The 18731-nt window shown below is 48.7% G+C and overlaps 1 protein-coding gene across 1 annotated transcript; it reads left to right on the top strand.

Moving 5' to 3' along the window:
• The first annotated feature begins 2620 nt into the window (after window positions 1-2620).
• On the top strand, window positions 2621-18615 carry FUNDC2 (FUN14 domain containing 2). The gene is made up of 5 exons (XM_075008182.1): window positions 2621-2792; window positions 4422-4572; window positions 8788-8863; window positions 13313-13447; window positions 14106-18615. Exons 1-5 carry the CDS (start codon window positions 2657-2659, stop codon window positions 14181-14183), a joined length of 576 nt encoding a protein of 191 aa, XP_074864283.1. The 5' UTR covers window positions 2621-2656; the 3' UTR covers window positions 14184-18615.
• The last annotated feature ends 116 nt before the right edge of the window (window positions 18616-18731 follow it).

The raw sequence follows: 18731 nt of genomic DNA, 5'->3' as shown, positions 1-18731 counted from the left end.
TGCCCTTCTGTGCATTCCTTCTGCAGAACCCAGCATTGGCTGCTGTTGGAGCTGGCATTGACTGTTCTTTTGCTTGTAGAACATCAGCAAGCTGAAAATGACCTTCTGTAAAAATAAGAAACCAGTAAACTCATGCACAAATGTTGGGTGGGCTTCTGTAAGATTAACATCTTTGATTTATTTTGCTAATTTGTTCAAAAACCTGACAGTTGTCACTCTTGCGGTGACCACATTAAACCCTGTGGGACAACCGGGGAAGGACGACAAATCCTGTAACAACTCACGCAAGCTATCTACAGGCAATAACGTGTCTCTTAATATAGCAATTATACGCCACCTACATGCACAGTGAGCTGTTGCAAGTTAAGTTTCTAAAACACTTTTGCTTAATTTCAAGACATACTCACTTTTGAGTGACTAAAAAACCATGAAAGACAAAATGCTAGCCATGCAAAAAATTAACTCCAGCGCCTCAGTGTGGCCAAGTGGATAACAGACTAGCCTAGGATTCAGAACAGCTAAATTCTAGTCCCAACTCAACTCCTAGAACAATGGATAGTCCTGGATGATACCCCCTTTCCATGCCTCAGTTTTCCCACCTGTAAAATCAGGATAATGGCCATTGGTATAAAGCACTTAAAAATCTACAGATGTAGAAATCCTATATTAGAGCTTAATGTTATTTTCTCCTTCCCACTTTATGCACTAATCCAATCAATGGTGCTTCTCCTACACTACTTTATTAAGTACCGTCAGTGTGCCTGGCCCTAGACAAGGGACAAACATCCAGCCTGTCCCAGAGACCGTACAATGTAGAGGGACTATAATGAGAGACCCAGTGGCAGGAGTCACATTTGTTTGCTGTAACTGTTATTTTTTTAATTTTCTCCATGTTGTGACTTGGCAGAATGAATGGGTCTGTGGGCAAAGGGGCTGCTGAGGGAAGAGTGCCCCAGAGCTGAAGGCAGACATCATTTGGTCTGCAGGGGCTGAAGATACCAGGTGTATGAGGATACAGAAGGGTGCTGAGAGCACACAGCATCTGCCGTCCTATGTCAGCAATTTCTCTGGGACACGTGGTCAAGTCTCATGCAACCAAAAAACGAAAGTAGCATTGCTTTTCAAAACAAGACCAGCCCATTTCAGAGGGTAGGGGGAGTGGAGGTGCTTATACAAATTCAATTTTTAGTGGTTCTAAAATAATATTAAGCTACACATAAAAAATTAAAAAGCATGCACTTCCATTACTAAAAATCCTTGCTGTCTCCATTGTCTCCATGGCTATGTTCCTCCTGCACTGTTCAAGCATAGCCCAATGGCATACAAAAACTGGAACAAAGGTGGTGTCACATGGGCAAGGCAGAAAGTTCACCCATTAGGGCGCATTTAATTGAAGGGGCTTTGGGATGGGATCCTCAAATTCTAGAGAGGAGCATTCACCCCCTGAAACCCCTCCAACAGCTATTTTTACATTTTATCTTTGTGTTTAAGATACTGATTACAAAAAGCCTACACAAGGGACTCCAAAAAAAAAGAGCCTCCAACCCCGCCCCCGAGGGCCCATGGTGGGGAAAGAACAGGTTAAGAGCTACTTAGAAAAGCTGGTGGCACACAAATCCGTGGGTCTGGGTTTAAGGCATCCAAGGGTACTGAGGGAATTGGCAGATGTCATTGCCGAGCCTTTAGCCATTATCTTTGAAAACTCCTGGAGATCAGGAGAGATTCCAGATGACTGGGAAAAGGCACGTGTGGGGCCCACCTTTAAGAAAGGAAAGGAGACCAATCCGGGGAGGTGCAGACTGGTCAGCCTGACCTCAGCCCCTGGAAAGATCATGGAGGGGATCATCAAGGAGTCCGCTCTGAAGCAGCTGGAAGAGGGGAAAGTGATCAAGACTGGTCAACATGGAGCCACCACGGGCAAGTCGGGCCTGACCAATCTGATCAGCTCCTGTGGTGACGCAACGGGCTCCGTGGACATGGGGACGCCCGTGGACGGGACGTACTTTGACTCCCGCGGCGCCCGCGCGCGCGGACTGGGCGCGCGGAGCGGAGCGCGAGGCGGAGCGCAGCCGGCTGGACGGTTGGGCCCGGCAGGTGGCGACCAGAGGCTCAGTGTCTGGTCAGCCGCTGGTTTCAAGTGGAGCGGCGAGGATCTGCTTTAGGCCAGTCCAGGGCTGGGGCCGGCGCTGTTCGACGCCTCCAGGAGCGACCCGGCCGAGGGGCGGATTGCGGGTGACGCTCAGCTGCGGTCGGGTGGATACGCGGCAGGGTCGGGGCGGGGTCCAGGCCGACCTAGACGAATGGGAGGATTGGGCCCACAGAGGTGTGAGGCGGTGCCCCGAGGGGAGGCGCAGAGGCCTGCACGGGGCCGGGAGGAGGCGCAAGCGCTGGTACAGGCGGGGGGCCGAGGCGCCACGCCCGGCCTGAGGCGCCGCCCGGAGCCACCGGCTCGGCGCTTCCCGCCACCAGCAAGGGGCGGGGCCTCGTGCCCAGGGCGCAGCTGGGCGGGGTCATGATCACGTGTCGAGGGCACTCGGGCGGGAAAGGGCTCGTCACGTGGCGCGGGGGGGGGGGCTGAGGGGGCGCTCACGTGAGCGAGGCGGCTGTGTGACGCGTCCCGCCCGGGGGCCACGCCCGGCCCGGCGCGGCGGCCGCGATGGGGGAGGAGGAAGAGGAGGAGCTGCAGTCACGTGCCCTGCTGCGCTCCTGCGCCTCGCTGGTCCGGCCTCAGCAGGAGGCGAAGCGGCGGCGCTGGGCGCGGCAGCGAGCGCGCGGGATGGCGGCGGCCGCAGGTGAGCGGGGCCTGGGCCTCGGCGTCCGCCCGGGGCTGTGCGAGCCGCGAGCCGCGGCGGCCCTGAGGGGAGCGCGGCCCCCGCCGGGCCTGCTGCGACGCCTGTGGCCGCGTCCAGGCGGGCCGGCCTACGTGGCGGGGAAGCCGGCGGCGGGCGGGGGGTTTGACCCGGCAACGCAGCCGGTCCCTGGAGGGCGTCGGGCCGCCTCCCCCCGGCTCTTGGCAGGGGCGGGCCGGGTCCGTCCAGCGCGCGCCTCCTGCGAGGGGGTCCCTGTGGTGGCGGTAGCGGAGCGGAGGCTTTTCTGCCCGTGTGTGTGCAGCGCTGCGGGCCGCGGAGCACTGGGCTTCCGTGCGCTCCCCCCGTGCCCGTTCTGCCTCATCGCCCGCCCTCCCAGGGGAGCGGGAGGGGCGGGAAGCCGGGGCGCAGCGTGGCGGTAACGGTGCCCCTGCTGCAGCTGTTGCAGGCGTCTGGACCCCTGGGGTGCTGCCCTGCCACAACACGCCTGGCACCTGAGCTTGCCAAGTAACCACTCACCTGGTGCCTGTACCCCCGGCTGCCGCAGGCCCCCTGTGATCTGCTCTGTTCATGCCTCTTGTGTAGTGTTTTATCTCGTGTGTTGTAGGGTTCGCGATCACTGTGAGTGTCTGAGACCATCTGATGCAGCCTGTTGTGCTCTAACCATATGGCTTATAGTGCTTCCAGTAGATAGCCAAGGAGTCTGTGTTTTCACTATAAACTGCCTCAACTGTAGACTTTTTGCTTCAGCCTAAAACTTGGTCTATATGCATCTATATTCCGTACGCATTTTACAAATTTGGCATATTTTGGTTCCTGTTCTAGGCTTCTGAACAGGCATGTTTGAACTTTTAGGATATACTATGAAATGGAGCCATCTATTAATGTCTCTAGCAGACCTATGGACATAGAATTATCACGTCTAATGTATGTTTAGTATGAAGAATATGAAACATCAGATGTCTAGACAGGCCCCCGAGAGTAAAACCCAAAAATGGCAGCTGAACTGTTTCTGTAGACCATATTTTTGTCTTCCTTATCCTCGAAGGGAAAAAAACAGAATCTGTAGAAGTGGTTCAGCTTGCATTTTTGTGTCTTTTACTCTTGCGGGGGGAAGAGCCGTCTAGACTTCTGATTTTTCATATTCATTTATTAAAAACCAAGCCACGGGTTCTAGTCCTGCTGTTGACATACTGAGTGATCCTGAGCAAGTCAGTTACCTCTCTGCAGCTTTTTCCTGCTCTGTAAAAGGGGAGATTTACATAACCTCGTGGACAGGGGTATGACGTTTTCTTCACAAATGTTTGTCTAGTACTTTGACAGATGAAGCAGAGACTGTTTCAAGTACAAAATGTTATGTTAGGAGTTTCTAAGATTGTATTTGAGCTAAGAACAGGTGACTAAAACCATCTGTTCTCTTTAAGGAACTTACTTCTGTTACTGCTTCTTAAATTTTTTCAGGACACTAGCATTTACCGTGCTCAAAGCTTCCTCATCTGATTGCTGCTGGTTAAGAATAGTGAGCTGTACACTTGACAAGAGAATAAACCTGGTCTCTGCTCTACAGGGTGCCATGCTAGATGTGCCTATGCTCATGTGTTTTCATATTTCCAGCAAAGAAAGAGGATGCCCGTGAGGTGCTGGACCTGGCAGAGTACACCAAGAACCAGCCCTGGTGGCGCAAGCTCTTTGGGCCAAGTTCCGGGTCAAGTGCTGAAAAATATAATGTAACAACTCAGCTGGTGATTGGAGGAGTCACTGGATGGTAAGATGATAAAGTCATGGTGGGTTTGGGGTGTCTTGCTCCCACTGGAGACAGAGGCTTTCTTTAATCTGTGAATGGGGATGGTGTGCTTAGTCATCAAAAGATTGCATCTGTGTAGAATGGGATGTCCTGTGAAGCATATGCCTGGCAAACAGCTCTTCACAGATGAAGGAAGATCCCATTCAACTCTGTCTTTCAGCATTTCCTCTTTCATTACATGAGCTTTTCTCTGGATTTAAGGCTAGAAAGGGACCATCATGTGATCACACACACATAGGTCCAGAAGGGACCTGAACAGGTTATCTAGTCAATTTCTTAGCACTGAGGCGAACCTATGTCCAGTGTGAGATTGGAACTCCTCCCTGAGCTCCTCATGGCCGAGGCCCTGCTGCTAGCGTTGTACTCAGCCGCTTTTTCATCATCTTTTCTCAAAACTAAGTAAGTTCAGGTTTTTAACCTTTCCTTATAGTCACGTTTTATAAATCTTATTGCTTTTGCTGCTGTCCTCTGGGCATGTTCCATATTGTCCATATCTTTCTGTGTTGCCCAGAACTGACCACAGTGCTCCAGCTTAGGCCCCATCAGCACGGAACAGGGCAGGACAGTTACTTCCCACTTCTTACATATGATACGCCTCTTCAAATACAGAATTATGGTCATCCAGTCTGACCTCATGCACAGTACTGGCTGGAGAACTTCATGCAGTGATTCCTGCCAGTGGTTGAAGTGTGTGGTTTTTTTAGGAAGACATCCAGTCTTGATTTTAAAATTCTCACATTATGGAGGAGTCACCACATCTCCTGATCACTTGTTCCGTGGTTGCTTGAGTGACTTCTATGATGACAGAGACCTTTCTTGTTTGGTGCTGTGCGTTGTCTCTGGGGAGTTAGAAATATCTGGTCTTATCTTTTCAGAAGAGATGGACCTGAAGAGTTCAGTGTACTCAGAAGCATGTCTTTCTGCTCCTGAGAGGATGAATTGGCTTGCTGGTGGCTTGTGACTCTGAAGCCACTTCTAGATCTGTATTCCAAGGTGCCATTGGGGTATTCTCCCCTCTAATTATGATGTAGTATAGATCAGGAAGTACAATCAGAACTGCTTTTCTAGCACACTCCTTTTTTGCCATGGTTCTCCCTACTCTGTTCCAAAGACAAGCCACATAGAATAAGGAGGGGTGCCCCTATAACATATCTGTTTGCAGTATAAGCTTGTAACTTGTGTCCCGTGTCATCCATTTGCCCATGTTTGGAGATAGGTAAGGAAGAGGATTGCTTGTTTTATAACCTGAATAATGAATCAGTATCACCTGAAATAATACTTGATAATGATGGGTAATGTCAAACAACATAGTACATAGGAGCCTGTTAATATAAGGGCCATGAAAAACATGCTTTGGACTGTGAAATAAGTCCTTCCCTCTGAAATCTCATAGAATCCTAGGGCTGGAAGGGACCTTAGGGAGGTCATCTAGTCCAGCCCCCTGCCTAAAGCAGGATCATCCTTAACTAAATCTTCGTAGCCAGGGCTTTGTCAAGCTGAGACTTAAAAACCTCCAGGGATAGAGATTCTACCACCTCTCTTGGTAACACATTCCAGTGCTTCACCACCTCCTTGGGAAATAGTTTTTCCTAATAATCCAACCTATATCTCTCACTCTGTAACTTCAGACCATTGTTCCTTGTTCTGCCATCTATCACCACTGAGAACAGACTCTCCATCCTCTTTAGAGCCCCCTTCAGGAAGTCGAAGGTGGCTATCAAAATGCCCCCCACTCTTCTCTTTTGCAAACTAAATAGCCCAAATCTCTCAGCTGCTCCTCACAGGTCGTGTGCTCCAGCCCCCTAATCATTTTCATTACCCTCTACTGTATCTGCTCCAGTGCATCCACATCCTTTCTGTACTGTGGGGCCCAAAACTGGACACAAATGCCAGATGTGACCTCACCAGTGCTGAATAGAGGGGAATAATAACTTCTCTAGAAATGCTGCTCTTAATGCTCCCCAATATGCCGTTAGCCTTCTTGGGTACAAGGGCATGCTGTTGACTCGTATCCAGCCTCTAATCGACTGTAATCCCTGGTCCTTTTCTGCTGCACTGCTACTTAGCCAGTGGGTCTCCAGCTTGTAACAGCGCTTGGGATTCTTCTGTTCCAGATGCAGGACTCTGCACTTCTCCTTGTTGAACCTCATCAAATTTCTTTTGTCCCAATCCTCCAGTTTATCGAGATCACTCAGGAATCTATCACTACCCTCCAACGTATCTACGTGTCTCCCTAGCGTAGTGTCATCTGCAAATTTGCTGAGGGTGCAATCTATCCCCTCTTTCAGGTCATTAATAAAGATGTTGAACAGTACTGATCCTAGAACCAGTCCTTGGGGCACTCCACTTGAAATCGACCATCAACCAGACATAGAGCCGGTGACCACTACCTGTCAGGCCCGTCCACCTAATCAGCTTTCTAGCCACCTTACGCTCCACGTATCCAATCCAAACTTCCTTAAGTTATAGGTAAGAATATTGTGGGAAACTGTATCAAAAGCTTTGCTAAAGTCAAGGAATATCACGTCCGTGGACTTCCCCCATGTCCACAGAGCTAGTTACCTCATCATAGAAGCTAATCAGATGAGAGAGTCATAGCTGACCATTGGTGAATACATGTTGACTACTCTTGATCACTTTCCTCTCTTCCAAGTGCTTCAAAATGGATTCCTTTAGCATCCTCTCCATGATTTTTCCGGGTGCCAAGGTAAGGCCAATTTAGTTCCCTGATTTCTGTCACTTTTTTTTTTTAAAGATGATCACTACATTTGCCTTTTTCTAGTTATCCGGGACCTCTCCTGATCTCTTGAGTTTTCAAAGATAATGGCCAAAGGCTCTGCAATGACATTTGCCAATTCCCTCAGTACTCTTGGATGCATTAAATCTGGACACATGGATTTGTGTATGTCTAGCTTTTATAAATATCTCTTAACCTTAGCTCACTAAGGATTTCCCTTGGTAAGCTAAGCTAGTTGACTGCCATATTTGTTTTTCCTATTGTGCGTCAGGGTGGTTTGTACCTGGGCCTTCAATCTTTAAAATACTGCCTTTTCTCCTTTCCCTTTCATATTAGCGTTCCCAGGGGGTCCTGGCTATCAGTTCTCTGAGAGAGTCAGTCGGCTCTTCTGAAATCAAGGGTCTGTATATTATTGCTCACCTTTCTTCCTTTTGTCAGAATCGTAAAATCCACCATCTCATGATCGCAGCAGCCCAGGTTGCCCTCCACTTCTGTGCCTTCTATTAGCTCTTCCCTGTTCATGAGCAGCAGGTCAAGCTGCGCGTGCCCCCGGTTGGTTCCTTCAGCAGTTGTACCAGGAAGTTATTCCCAACATTCTCTAAAAACTTCTTGGATTGTCTGTGTGCTGCTGTATTGGTCTCTCAGGGTGATAAAATCTCCCATGAGAGACAGGGCCTGTGATTTAGAAGCTTCTCTTAGGTGTCTGAAGAAATGCTTGTGTACCTCCATGTACCTGATCTGGTGGTCTGTAGCAAACACCAACGACATCATCCCTGTTACTTCTTCCTCTAAGCTTAACCCAAAAACTCTCAACTGGCTTTTCTCCCTCCATATACTGGAGCACTGAGCAATCATACTGCTCTCTGACATACAGCACCACTCCCCGTCCTTTTCTTCCCTGCCTGTCCTTCCTGAACAGTTTGTTTATAATCTTCCATGGCTGTGCTCCTGTTTATGTGAGTCATCTCACCAAGTCTCCATTATTCCAGTCACTTCATCCTTCTTTTAGCATGCCATGGCCTCTGATTCTTCCTGTTTGTTTCCTAGTCGTCTTGTATTTGTGTACAAACGCTGTAGATAACTCTGATCTCCCCCTCCCTGCTGGAAGTGCCCCACGGCTGTGGCCAAAGTACACCTTCCTTTCAGAGGGGACATGGTAATGAGCCACTTTAACAGATGCTAATGAGGCACTGTCATGAATATGCAGTGCCTCATTAGCATAATGGCAGCCACATGTACTTCAAAAGTGCCAGTTTCAAAAGGCACATGGCCTGTGTAGCTGGGGGCCTTTCAGAATGACCCCCCCGGATTTTGAAAGCCCCTGGTTAGTGGGGTTGTTTCTGGAGTCTGAGTGGGGAGTGTGAAAGGATGGAATATTTACAGAAAGCCATGATGTGTGTGATATTTGATTGCACTCAGTTTCTGTGCTCTCTTTGTAGGTGTACTGGCTTCATCTTTCAGAAGGTGGGGAAACTGGCAGCGACAGCAGTAGGTGGTGGCTTTTTTCTACTTCAGGTGTGTACGGTTGGGGTGAACAAAAGATGGCCTGCAGGCTAGATCCAGCCCACCATACATTTTCCCTTAAGTCCCCCATGACCCTCCAGGCTGGATGTGTGTCCAGGGGTGGAGGAAAATGTCCTGTGGCCCAGCCAGGGGCACCCAGGGAGGCTACCTGCCTGCTGTGGCTTTAGCCACATCACTCCTGGAATCATCACAGCCAGAGGCGGCGAGTAAGTTTGTTTCTACCTGCCCGTTAGGGACCCGGGGGAGTGGGTCTGTGAGCTGCTCCTGCACCCAAACGCCATCCCAGACCCCACGCCCTGTCCATTAATATAGTAGAAATGTGCAGTGCACGAGCACTTGCAAAATTGTTGGGTTGGCCTTCCCTGTCGAACTTACTGCCCACCCTTGGTCCAGGCTTTGTGAAGACTGCTGCTGTGTGTGCCCACTGGTTAGGGTGCTAGCCTGGTTATCATGACACCTGGGTTCATTTTCCTGCTCTGCTAGAGACTTCTGTGGATAAGTTGCTTCAGATATCTGTTCTGCAGCCCATGGCCTGACTGCAGCTCTGGAAGGCATGCCCAGGCTGGTATGGCTAAGAGTACAAGGGTGGATGTGGTACATGGGCTTCAGTAATGTGTATTTGTACCTGGGGTTTTAGGTGGGTTTGTTCAGCCTTTGCCAAAGCCTACCCCACTGCATCTACTAGTGTGAATGCAGCTAATATGAGAGTGTCTGCCCAAGCTGCTCTCACACCTAGGATTGCCATGTACATATACTCTTCTGGGCCCCAGGTCTCCCTCTGCGTAATGAGCATAATAGCACTGCACTGCCTCTGAGGCACTGGGCAAGTAAAGGCTTTACAAATTGTGAGGTGCTGATACACGGTGACAGTGGCATTAGAGGTATCTTTATAGAGTGTGTAGAGGCATGCTGCATCATGGTGGGTGGGTCACCTTCACTTTTCGTAGCTGCAACTGAGTCAGATCTGCATTGCTCTGACACTGCTGAATTTTTTAAGTTAATGCCAGCCTAGCAGCCTTGTACTAATTATGCCTCTATGCATGAGCAAGGCCTACTTTCTGATGCCAGACTGGGCCTCAGCTGTGGATTGGCAGCTCAACAGAAACTGCTCTGGACTGGGAGTTGCCGGTAAGCTGCATGCTTGATAGCGACTACTGGCCAGGACACTGAACATCGGAGGGCACTATTCATGTCTGTTGAGCCAGCTTGATTTTGGCTGTAATATAAGATCTCCAGCTGGCACCCTCCCAAGTCTTGTTATGGACAGGAAGCTCCCTGTCAATGTATTTTTTTTCTGGAGCAGTGCAGCAATGGAAATTACTTATTTTGTTAAAGGTATTTCCTTGACTTTAAAACCCACCCCTCCTGGAGCACAGCAGAGTGTTTGTTGGTGGCTTGCAGGAGCAGGCTGCAGAAACTCAAGTCCTGATTTCATTTTTTTATGCAGTCAGTAAAGCAAATAGGATGTTAGGAATCATTAAAAAAAGGGATAGAAAATAAGACAACGAATATCTTACTTCCCCTGTATAAAACTATGGTACGCCCACATCTTGAGTACTGCGTGCAGATGTAGTCTTCTCACCTCAAAAAAGATATATTGGCAATAGAAAAGGTTCAGAAAAGGGCAGCTAAAATGATTAAGGGTTTGGAATGGGTCCCATATGAGGAGAGGCTAGAGAGACTGGGACTTTTCAGTCTAGAAAAGAGAAGACTGAGGGGTGATATGATAGAGGTATGTAAAATCATGAATGTTAGGCTAGGACTCTAACAGAGTTTAAAAAAAACAAAAAGCAGTCAAGTAGCACTTTAAAGACTAGCAAAATAGTTTATTAGGTGAGCTTTCGTGGGACAGACCCACTTCTTCAAACCATAGCCAGACCAGAATGGACTCAATATTTAAGACACAGAGAACCAAAAACAGTAAGCAAGGAGGACAAATCAGAAAAGATAATCAAGGTGAGCAAATCAGAGAGTGGTGGGGGGGGGAAGATCAACAATTAGATTGAGCCAGGTATGCAGACAAGCCCCTATAGTGACTCAGAAAGTTTCCATCACGATTTAAACCATGTGTTAATGTGCCGAATTTGAATATAAAAGTCAGCTTGTCCACTTCTCTCTCTAAAATGGTGCGATAATGTCTCTTCAGTAACACACATACCTTGAGGTCATTGACAGAATGCCCCATTCCATTAAAATGTTGACTAACTGGTTTGTGGATCTGGAGTGTTTTGATGTCTGTTTTGTGCCCATTGACCCTTTGTCTAAGGGAGTTAGAAGTCTGTCCAATATACAAAGCATCTGGGCATTGTTGGCACATGATGGCATATATGGTGTTAGTAGAGGAGCATGAGAAAGTGCCCGTGATTCTGTGAGTAACCTGGTTAGGTCCAGTGATGGTATTTCCAGAGAAGATATGTGGACAAAGCTGGCAGCGGGCTTTGTTGCAGGGAAAGGTTCCAGGACTGGTGTTCCTGGGGTATAGGCTGTGGCTGTTAGTGAGGACCCTCATGAGGTTGGGAGGTTGTCTGTAGGAGAGAACAGGCATGTCACCCAGGGCCTTCCGGAGTGTAGCATCCTGATTAAGAATAGGTTGTAGGTCTTTAATAATTTGTTGCAGTGGTCTGAGTTGGGGGCTGTAGTTGATGACCAGTGGTGTTCTGGTCTTGGCTTTTTTAGGCCGATCTTGGAGTAGCTGGTCTCTGGGTGTGTGTCTGGCCCTGTCGATTTGTTTTTTTACTTCTCCTGGTGGGTAATTCAGGCTTATGAATATTTGGTAAAGTTCTTGTAGTTTTTGGTGTCTGTCAGTTGGATCAGAGCAAATGCGATTGTACCTAAGAGCTTGACTGTAAACAATGGGTCTAGTCACATGTGCAGGATGGATCCTGCACATGTGACTAGATCCATTGCTAGTCTTTGAAGTGCTACTTGACTGCTTTTTCTTTTGATAGTGTATAGACTAGCACGGCTTACTCTCTGTTAGTTTAAAAAAGAGCTCGATAAATGTTTGGAGGTTAGGTCCATAGATGGCTATTAGCAAGGGGTAAGGTATGGTGCCTAGCCTTTTGTCGAAGGCGGGAGATGGATGGCAGGAGACAAATCGCTTGATCATTGTCTTCGATTCACCTCCTCTGGGGCATCTGGCATTGGCTACTGTCAGCAGACAGGATACTGGGCTAGATGGACCTTTGGTCTGACCCAGTATGGCCGTTCTTATGAGACAGAATGCAACCACTAGGCTGTATGCAGTGACAACCCCCCCCCCCCCCCCCCCGCTTTGTTGCAGTTCTTGGCATTGTGCATAATAGCTTCTCCTCACTCCACTCGTTCTTGTACTGTTACACGTGGCTGTCTTTTTAAAGCATTGTTCTGGCAGTTTCACTGTTGGAACACCACAAGACAAAATACTTACATGGAGACAACTTATTAATAAACCGTGCCCTCCCACAGCAGCTGGAGATCTGGCATGGGACACCTGCATGCGGGCTTTGAATTGCACCAGTATAACAAGTGTGGAGGTGAGGAAGTGCAGTTCATGCCAACTCTAAGCCAGTGTTTCCCAATTTTACTTGACCATGGGATCCTTTTAAACCAGAAAGAATTTTGCAGAACCCTATTCCCAGGCTTTACCCTCCCATCCTTCAAACCCATCCCCACATTCCCAGGCTAAACCCCTCTCAGCACCAAATTTGGCCCCCTGGAACTCATCCATTTGTGGCACTGGCTGGGAAGCCTACGCTGGCGGCCATGTGTGCTGAGTGGTAGGAAGGCTGGTGTGGAGGTATTCTGCTGGTGAGGTTGAGCTGAGCTGCTCCCACCAGACGGGTGTGTCTGTTCAGGTAGTGGGGTGAGCGATGGGCTCTGTGTGGCTCCCTGCCTGGGTGCCACAGGAATGATGGAACTAAATTCAGTTGGTTTAATGATTGGATCCCTGCTGGCTGTTAAACCAATGCAGTTTAGTTCTACTGTTTGTGTTGGCAGGTCAGGGAGCTGCAGAGGAGTCAGTTGTTGTAATGGAATTTTCTTGCTGAACCCTTATTTTCACTTTGCGAAACAGGGGGGTAAATACTGGTATAAGCAAAACAGAGAGGCTGGTACAATATAATGTTAAATAGTATATAACGCTCTCTGCATATCATCTTCCATTGGAGTTAGGGTCCTACCATATTGGGCTTGGCCCTGCTTTGAGCAGGGGATTGACCTGAGGTCTCCTCTTACCCTAATCTTATATGATTCTGTGACACAGAAGTAAGCAGAGGGGTCCTACATAACTGAATTACCTAGTTCATTTCTCCATGTCTCTAGCCTACTTATATTCCCTGCTTCTGGAGTTGGTGAGAGGGTTATTTTGGTTAGCAATGGGACCAGGAGGAAATGGAATTCCTTGCCAGCTCCAGGTTCGGCAGGATTTACTCCAGGTTTCTTACCACCTGTCATATGTAGATTGCGAACCACACGGGATACATCAAAGTGGACTGGAAGTTAGTAGAACAAGATGTGAAAAAAGCCAAGGAGCAGCTGAAATTTCACAGCAGTGGCAGCAAAGTGACCCCAGAAGTTAAAAGCAGAGTTGATGAGGTGAGACGACTCAGAATTTTGCCTGGCTGTATGGAGTTGTTGGCAGGAAGGGTTGGGAGCTAATTTTGGGACTCTTGGACTCAGTTTAAGGGTAGCTGCACAGTAGCAAGATAGGGTAATGGGCAAATTTGCTAGCTGTCCTGTCAGATCATGAAGATGGGTTCTGGATGGGTTTTGGCATACAGTGCCCTGTGGTACCCCCCTCGGAGCGGGGAAGGAAGCTCTCTGGAATCCAGAGATGGTCTCCTCAGAGCTATTAGGACAGCTAAGCAGATAGCGCAGCACAAGAGCGCATCAGTCACTCTAGACTCTGTCTACACTCTGGCACAATGTGTGCAGGACGTTTTTGGTCACCGTGCCTCTTGTCTCCTGGATTCATGACTGCTTGTTGTGGTACAGCTGCAAGTGTTTGAAGTCTCTACTGCATGGTCAGAGTGTCTGCAGCACGTTGTGATGTCCTAGTGTGCAGGCACTGAATGAAGGAGGGAGGCTTCTGTGGAAGGGGAGTGCAGCAGCAGCAGCTCCGGTATTAGTATTGGCCATTAGTTGAACTAGGTAGGGATAGCAGCAAGCTGGGTGCACGTGGGAGGGCTGGCCGCTCATCTGGTGTGAGTGACTGGTTCTAGTGTGGTGTTGACTGTCTTCTCCCCCCACCCAGGTGATAACATTTCTGAAGAAGAACATTATCCTGACTGGAGGGTTTGCTGGGGGATTCCTGCTTGGAATGTCTTCATAGAGACTGCACAGAACTGACTACTCTGTCCCTTCCCACCCTCTCACTTAGTAAACAGTGGGTTGTGCTGACATTCTGCCTCCTCAGGTGCTGCTCCCCCTCCTTCTTCCCTTTGCTTTCTCTGTGCCTGTGCTCTGTTGGCGAGGATCCTCACCCTCAGTGTCTGCTTGTGACCTGACTCCCGAGCCCACTCAAAATACCCTACTCTGGGTTTCATTGTCAGTTGCAACCCCATGAACAGCCTGCAAGAAGAGAGGTCTGAGAACAGGCCTGCTGCTGCATGAGACAGACCGATATAAGCACTCCCTTCCAATGTACACAAGGTTTGTCCAGACCCATGCATTCTTGGTTTTCTTGTATTCTCTCTTCCCTGGAAACAGGAAAGCCCACAATTCATACAGGAAAAATGGTATTTCCTTGGCTGTCCATGGATGAATTGTTAGAGACTGTCTTAAAAAATGCTCAGAAATGGGCCCGAATGTTTGGGGAAACACTAATCCTGCAGTAAGTGGTGGCAGAGTAAATACTGGACAGAAATAATATTGGAGAGCTGTTCTTCTGTCTTCATCACTTCATAGACTCTTTGCCATTGTTACCCCTAGATGACAGATTGTTTACATTCTCCCTTACTAGAACGGCAGCACTGGTACTACCAATGGAAGTAATGTGTTACATTTCACTATCTTGTATCCTTTCTTACCATGGGTTTTGAAAGTCCTAGGCTTTCCCACCGTTGAGAAGGCATTCTCTAACTCTTCAGCTGATGTCTCAGCCAGTGAACTCTTACAGTGCACTGAGGTGGTATGTTAACATGCCAGAGTCTGCCTGAAATTGTTGTTCATATGACTGAAACCTGCACTATCTGCCCCACCCAGTCGACACACATTTCTACACTGACAATAACTGTACCTTATCCCTGGTGTCACATTAGCATTTCTGATCCTAAAGCTTAGGATTTTGGTATGCCTGGGACAGACTTTCTGGAAAGTAGTGCCCTGGGCAGCTGGGAGTGTCTCTTCCCTGTGCTGTACACCTTGGATATGATGTCCTGGTGGAGGATTCCATTTGGAGTGCAGACAGCAGCTCTTTGGGATTCACACATAGACCAGAATTATTTTGAATTCAGAAAGACATTTCTCTTTGCAGAGCAAATTCCATCTGTATTCAGTGAAAGGCTGTATCTTCGAGGCAGTCCCCTATCAACTGGTGATTTCTTTCTTGTCTATCATGTGTGCCTCTGCTTGGCAGTAGGTGACACATGCTCTTACAGATCATGAGAGCCTATGTTTAATGAGTAACTGGGCACTTGGGGGTGTGCGTGTCATTCTGTATGTTCCTTCTGGGAAAGGGAACATAGCACTGTGGTACCACAGTTTAAGGAGTGGGCATTCCAGAACAGCCCTGCCTACCTGCACCCTCCCTGCAAAAACCATAGCACACTTACCATCTTATCTCTTTCCAAGTTAGCCAGCAGATGATGGGCAAAGCAAAAGCATTTTCTATTGGTGCTAACTGTCTGGGTTAATGCTGCCCCAGGGAGGGATAGCTCAGTGGTTTGAGCATTAGCCTGCTAAACCCAGAGTTGCACATTCAATCCTTGAGGGGGGGCCATTAGAACATAAGAATGGCCATCCTGGGTCAGACCAAAAGGCCATCCAGCCCAGTATCCCGTCTGCCGACAGTGGCCAATGCCAGGTGCCCCAGAGAAGGAGAACAGAATTTAGTGATCTGGGGCCAAATTAGATTTAAAAAAATAGGAGGAGGACACTTGGTCATGCCAAAAGGGTAGGGGACTGCACTCGGTAACCTCCAAAGTCCCTTCCAGTTCTGTGTGATGTATCTACCCCTTCTGCAGCTCCATTGGCTGTTCCCATTCAAGCATCTGTGTCCAGTTGTCCTTTGGTTTGCACTTGCAGACCTATCACTGGGCTATATAACAGGAAGAGGGGGTTCTGTTTGGCCTGGAAAGGCAGATTAACTGCTACCCAAGCCTGAGTGCACTTATCCTCCAAGGAAAAGGGAATATACAGAGATCTATTCAGTATTGTCTAGTGCTGAGCTTTCCTTACCTCCCTGCACAGACGTAGTTTGGAGAGAACCGCACTTTAGCTGACAGTAAACATGATCTTGCTGAGATTTGGTTCCATTCCCCTCAGATATCATGCCTTAGGGTTGTGTTGGTCTCCTGGAGCTCGCTCATATAGTGTGCATGGCCAAATGCTGTTCAGAATATAGAGGCCATGGCACCAGAATGCACTTTATTTATCATGCTGCAGTAATTCTGTGTTCAGTCTGACTGGAAGCAAGAGATGTACCCAAAGGAAGGCCAAGAGTCCTGAGTCCTGGTCCTGTTAGAGCTTTGGCAGCCACAGCTGTGTTTTCAGGAGGGACTCTGACATTTTGTGTGTGCCAACTTTATTTTGCCCTTAGTATGTCCCCTAACACAGAGCCTGCAATTATGTAACTGACTTCTAGCTTTTCTCTTTTCTCTGTTCACATAAGTAGACCACAGAATAAGCCTTTACACAGTCAGAAGCAGTGACCTTGCATTCTCTGTCTACAGCAGGACAGGAGAAATTGGGCTCCTAGCAGGTCTAATACGTACAGTCAAGTGCTCCAGGAGTCGTGCAGTCATAGAGGAGCATGATAACTGGAGGTCAGAGAAGTCAAGTGGCTAAATGCTGAAGGAGAAATTTGGTACAGCTGGATGGTCCTGATGAATTTATAAAAACATCTTGCTAGAACTCACTTGTTCCAATAGGAAAATAGTGTACACTCATCCCTCATTAAATGAATACTTCATTTATGAGTACTCAAACGAGGGACGTACAACCGACCTTGGTTCACTCTATGAGTGAATTTCCCCCACTCATACGAGCCTTACCCCCTTCCCTGTGGTTCCAACCCCCTAGTCTGGACCCCCTCCTCTCCATGGCTCCAACCTGCTGCAGCCTGATCCTCTGCTGGCCCTGCAGCATAACACCCCACTGCTGCCAGGACTTCCTACAGCCCCAAACCATGGCAGCCTGATGCCCCTGCTGGCCCTGCAGCCAGACCCCCGCCCCCCCGGCAGCCCTAAACCTCGGCAGCCAGACCCTGCCTTACCAGCCCCACAGCCTGAACCCCCCCGATGCGTGTACGCCCCGTGGCCCTGCAGCCCAACACCCCTGCCATTCCCACAGCCAGACCCCACTGCTGCCTTTAACCCCCAGCGGCCACCCCGCCCCACCATGGATGCCTGTACACCCCTGCAGCCTGAGCCCCGCCGGCCCCATGGCCCCAAACCGCAGCAGCCAGCCCCAGCCCCGCAGCCTGACCCCAAACCGTGACAGCCCTGAACCCCCCCACCAGCCCTCTCTCCTGCTCACAGCCCCAAACTACCCCCAGCCTTTAACCCTCCTCAACCCAAAGTTCCTCACCTTTCAAAGGCAGCGCCACCTGCTGCCACTCCTTCCCCAAGTTGGGAACCCTAGGAACTAATCAGAAGCTTTTACATGTAATTTAATAGGAATTTAGTGTCTCTCTCTTATGAGTTTCTGCCTACGAGCAGAAAGTCAGGAAGCAGCTGTGCTTCTAAAGTGAGGGATGAGTGTAATTCTCCTGGTGTATTAGCTAGGCCTTTTATTCAGACTTCTGTCTTTCAGCCTCCCTCCCAAGACAGCCGTGAGTAGAAATGACCCTCCCCCTTTTCCTTTGGGAGTGACACTTTTGGGATAATTGTAACTCAACCAAAATGCTTAGCTGGGTACCTCTCTCCCAGAGTTCTACTCATGTGGGGATAAAGACTGGCCAAAGGTTCTCTTGGTTTTGGTTCATGCTGTTTTGTTCCTCTTGATGTGTGGAGAGACTGCATGTAAAGGCACTGCTGGTGCTGTTGCTGTAGCAACTTGCTACCAAACCTCAGGGCTATTTCTAGCACAACTTCCTGCTAAGTTGCCAGTTAATCGGCCCAAATCCTGGGCATTAGGCTCATTAGTCTAATGAGGAATATACTGGGCATTCGCTCTGTGGTGGAGACACCTAAAATCACTAATCTGGAGTATTAGAAATTGCTAAGTTGCTAAGCAACTGCCAGAAGAGCTAAAATTTAACATCTTAAAACTTGCTGGATGGAAAAATCAAACAAGCAGTTTAAGTACAGCCACAGTAGTGACTGATCAGAAAATGTGGAGAGCGAGGAGGAAGGCACTGGCATCCATGTTCGGCAAAAGGAAGCTTCCTTCGGACCGCTCATGAAGTTCTGTATGCAGCTAAAGCATTTTCACTCCTCACATGGGTGCCAAGATGGAATCTTAATCCTCCTGCTTTGTTTCAACAGTCTTTAGTGCTGATGCTAGGATGCTGTGGTTGAAAAATACACTAGGGTTTTTAAGATATTTTTGTATGGTGTATGTAATGCTTGTTGAAGTAACATAATTAAATGGGTGGCACTTGGCTTTTGGGAGTCTGTGCTTCCTGGGAACAAATCTCTTCCCCCACTCCCTGCACTGCAGCCCCTTTGCTGCTAGTAGCCTAGAGGAGAGAAGGCGGGAGCAAGTCTCGGGGGAGACA

The sequence above is a fragment of the Carettochelys insculpta genome, chromosome 13 (assembly GCF_033958435.1).
Source record: "Carettochelys insculpta isolate YL-2023 chromosome 13, ASM3395843v1, whole genome shotgun sequence".
Taxonomy (NCBI): Eukaryota; Metazoa; Chordata; order Testudines; family Carettochelyidae; genus Carettochelys; species Carettochelys insculpta.
The sequence above is the reverse complement of the archived record's forward strand: the minus strand, read 5'-3'. Positions and strand labels throughout refer to the sequence as shown.

What these genes read in the sequence shown, in the direction of transcription:
- FUNDC2 (XM_075008182.1), top strand. Translation starts at nt 2,657, where the DNA reads ATGGGGGAGGAGGAAGAGGAGGAGCTGCAGTCACGTGCCCTGCTGCGC. An exon ending in CGGGATGGCGGCGGCCGCAG is followed by an intron (nt 2,793 to 4,421) that starts GTGAGCGGGGCC and finishes TCATATTTCCAG; the next exon opens with CAAAGAAAGAGGATGCCCGT. An exon ending in ATTGGAGGAGTCACTGGATG is followed by an intron (nt 4,573 to 8,787) that starts GTAAGATGATAA and finishes CTCTCTTTGTAG; the next exon opens with GTGTACTGGCTTCATCTTTC.